The sequence below is a fragment of the Protobothrops mucrosquamatus genome, unplaced genomic scaffold (genome assembly GCF_001527695.2).
Source record: "Protobothrops mucrosquamatus isolate PMUCROS unplaced genomic scaffold, P.Mucros_1.0 scaffold162, whole genome shotgun sequence".
NCBI classification, from domain to species: domain Eukaryota; kingdom Metazoa; phylum Chordata; class Lepidosauria; order Squamata; family Viperidae; genus Protobothrops; species Protobothrops mucrosquamatus.
Window position 1 is genome coordinate 713,189 of NW_015386525.1, and position 3,182 is coordinate 716,370.

A 3,182-nucleotide genomic window follows, 5' to 3' on the forward strand; every position below is an offset into this window, starting at 1 on the left:
GCCTCCAGAAGCGGTGAATGCTCCAACACTGGAAGTTTTTAAGAAGAGACTGGACAGCCATTTGTCCGAAATGGTATAGGGTTTCCTGCCTGAGCAGGGGGTTGGACTAGATGACCTTCAAGGTCCCTTCCAACTTTACTATTATTATTATTATTATTATTATTATTATTATTATTATTATTATTATTATTATTATTAGAAAAATGTGATAAAGATGTTGATATTCAATTGTATATGTATTAACAGCACTAAGAATTGTATTTGCCTAGTGTGGAAAAATGTATACCACCGGAAGAAGAGAGGAAGCACTGGATGGTGTAGTATTGGATCTAGATTGAGGAAGTTAATATGTACCACTGAATTACTAATGGACCCAGACAACATGTTGTTTGTTAAGTACTTATGATTGCAAAACTAGAAAATTAATAAACTATTTATAAAAAAACTATATTCTAATTCATAATTAGTATTAGATGGCAGGTAAGCTGCTAAGTATGTACCTGATAATTGCTATGCTTAATTGCACCCTGGGTCAAGAACATACTTATATTCTGAGAAAAAATGTTTACTTGGATCCCACATTAGAATGTTGGCAAATTTTAAAAGGGCATACGCATTTAAGGACACAATTATCTTCTTCTCTCTGTATTCTTTCATCCCACCTTGTTTCCGTTTTATAGTTTTCCCATCAGGATCATAGCCTGGTGGATAAACAAGTTGTTTAAACTCCTCTGCAAGGCTACCTAGTCGGCCATCCATTAGCTCAGTCTTGGGCGCTGGAAAGGAAGGAAGACTACCTTAGAACTGGTATTTAAAAATACAGAAATAATGGATATTCAATCTACACAATATATTTTTGAGCTTTAGAGCAGCAGAGGCCATGAACTGATCTATAAAATCTGACTGGACAGGAACAAGTACCAATTATTAATGCTAATTACTGAAATATTTTGCTTTGTAAAATGACATATTGAAAACAAAATAAATAACTGCTTTAAAGAATTAGAAAATAACTAGTAATTATAACTCAATAGGGGTTTTTTTTGCCTCCGCCTTCATTAACTAACAGAAATGACAAGATAATATAGATACTAGGCAGGAAACAGAAGGTAAGAATATTTGGCTAACTTAAATACATCAACTGATGAAGAATAACTGTTAAACAAGCATGTCTCAAACTCATAGTATAGATTGGAAATTGTAATCTGGGAATCTTTTAAAAAAAGATTCCAACTACCGAGGGAGACACTGAAAAATGAGCTCTATTTTTATATTTATACTTTATTCATGTTAAAAACAATCCCTACATTCAGGGTTGACTTTCAACTGTCAGGTAAGTATCTAAGCATTACAAATGTACAACTCTATCAAATATTTTTACTACTTCTGTAAAAAATATAGTTCTATAACAATTGCTTATTATATTCTTAAATGCTTATGACATATCAAAGACCATATTAAAAGCAAACTACATTATACTAAATTATTCTTGCCTGTCAGATCCTCAGCTTTTTCAGGCTCCATCAAATCTAGTGCCAGTGCTTCCAAATTCATATGATGTTGTTGAAGTACTGGATTTTCAAAACTCTCACTTCTGTCAAAATCCAGCAAAAAGTGCCAAGAATGTCATCATAATACAGAAATGAATATTCAAACACACATTGACAATTTAAACCCCCAACTTATTTTAATAAAGAATAAGAGTCTTCAAGCATAATATCTTTCTGTGGGAGGTTATCCAGTTTTGAATGCAAATGTGTCTGTCATAAAATGGAATAATATTGCAATATAGATCTCAAAAAAGAGAGATGCAGAATGTTTTGCTATTACCACTCAACTGAACATAACACAGTTGTGTAATGTTTGGTGCTCTTATAGAGAGATATTTGGTTTTTCCTTGTATTATGAAACAATAGACATCAGTTAACATTACCAAAAGAAATATTGTTTAATGAAAACCTGAAGGTTACTTTAAATATATATAGTATATAAAATATATTTAAATATATATAGTATATAAAATATACTATAGTGAATGCATTTGAAACCTATAGCAAGACACAAATCTCTAATAAAGATAACATAAACTGCTTTCCAAGTCAGAATTTTTTCAAAGTTGATGCAGTTCCTACTTATAGATATTTTGAATTCATATTTTCCCCCTCTAGGATGAATGTTTAAGTATTATACAGTAAGCTTAAATTTGTCCCTTCTCTACAGAAGCAATTTGATTTTCTATTCAAAAGTAGGACATTGTAATAGTGCAAAAAGGATTTGTTGTATATATTCATCTTAGATATATTGGATACCAAATTAAGATTTAATTCATTAAAAAGTTGACTGGTTTGGAAAGCTAGGCTCAATCCAAATTAAGTTCTGCATCCTGCATTAAAATTGAGCAAGAATGACACATTCAGATAGAAAGGAGACAGACTGGTTCGAAATCACACCATGAACTTCTACAGTACATGGGCAAAATAGGGCATTGAAAAAGACACTGAAGTTTGGAGGTTTGTCTAGTTATTATTTGCTAGGCATATATCTTAATTTTTATCTTTATATTCACTTGTATTTGAATCGAAGCTTCTGGATTATTTCCTTCATTTTGTTCACTTGTTGTTGATTAGCTGATACCTTCTCAGTAAAGTTAATATGCCGTTTGTCATCAGCATAAGGTAGAAAAATGAGATGAAAACCTAAGCAGAAGGAAAAAGAGACAATAGAAAGCCAAATCATTTGAAAGCACAATTTGACATTTATTCTGTCAGTGTAATCTCCAAATACGCAGTATTTTGATAAATAATCTACTAAGCTAAATTGGCATTATCACAAATTGCCTGAATGCTTCAACTGTATTAATCTGCTTGAAATATTAAATTATTAAAATATCAATTCATTACTGAAATTGTTCAAGTGCCAATAAGAGTGATTGCTTTTGAAGAGATAATGTAGATAAGTAATTAAAAAGACAGAGTAGAAATAATTTATTTATGTTTACATTAATTTTATTAGACATAATTCAGAAGGGAACATATATCTAATTCTAAACACCCTCCATAGTTGGAGCAATAAGCTCAGAAAGAGGTAGTGAAGAACTGACAGGCAATCAAGGAACAATTGTTAACGAAATATACAGTTTATTGTAATCAGAGATGGCCTAAGTATGTCCACATTCAATTAAT

At 31.1% G+C, this 3,182-nt stretch overlaps 1 protein-coding gene across 1 annotated transcript in view; it reads right to left on the bottom strand.

The window, feature by feature from the left end:
- The window catches only part of LOC107285339 (X-ray repair cross-complementing protein 5-like), a gene marked incomplete at its 5' end in the record, with an annotated part of 9,008 nt that extends 6,312 nt beyond the window's left edge, over nt 1-2,696 (bottom strand). Inside the window, 3 exons of the mRNA XM_015813515.1 lie at nt 663-776; nt 1,494-1,594; nt 2,567-2,696. Of these exons, the coding sequence (XP_015669001.1) occupies nt 663-776; nt 1,494-1,594; nt 2,567-2,696 (345 nt within the window). The remainder of the gene's footprint in view (nt 1-662; nt 777-1,493; nt 1,595-2,566) is intronic.
- Between the last annotated feature and the right edge of the window lie 486 nt (nt 2,697-3,182).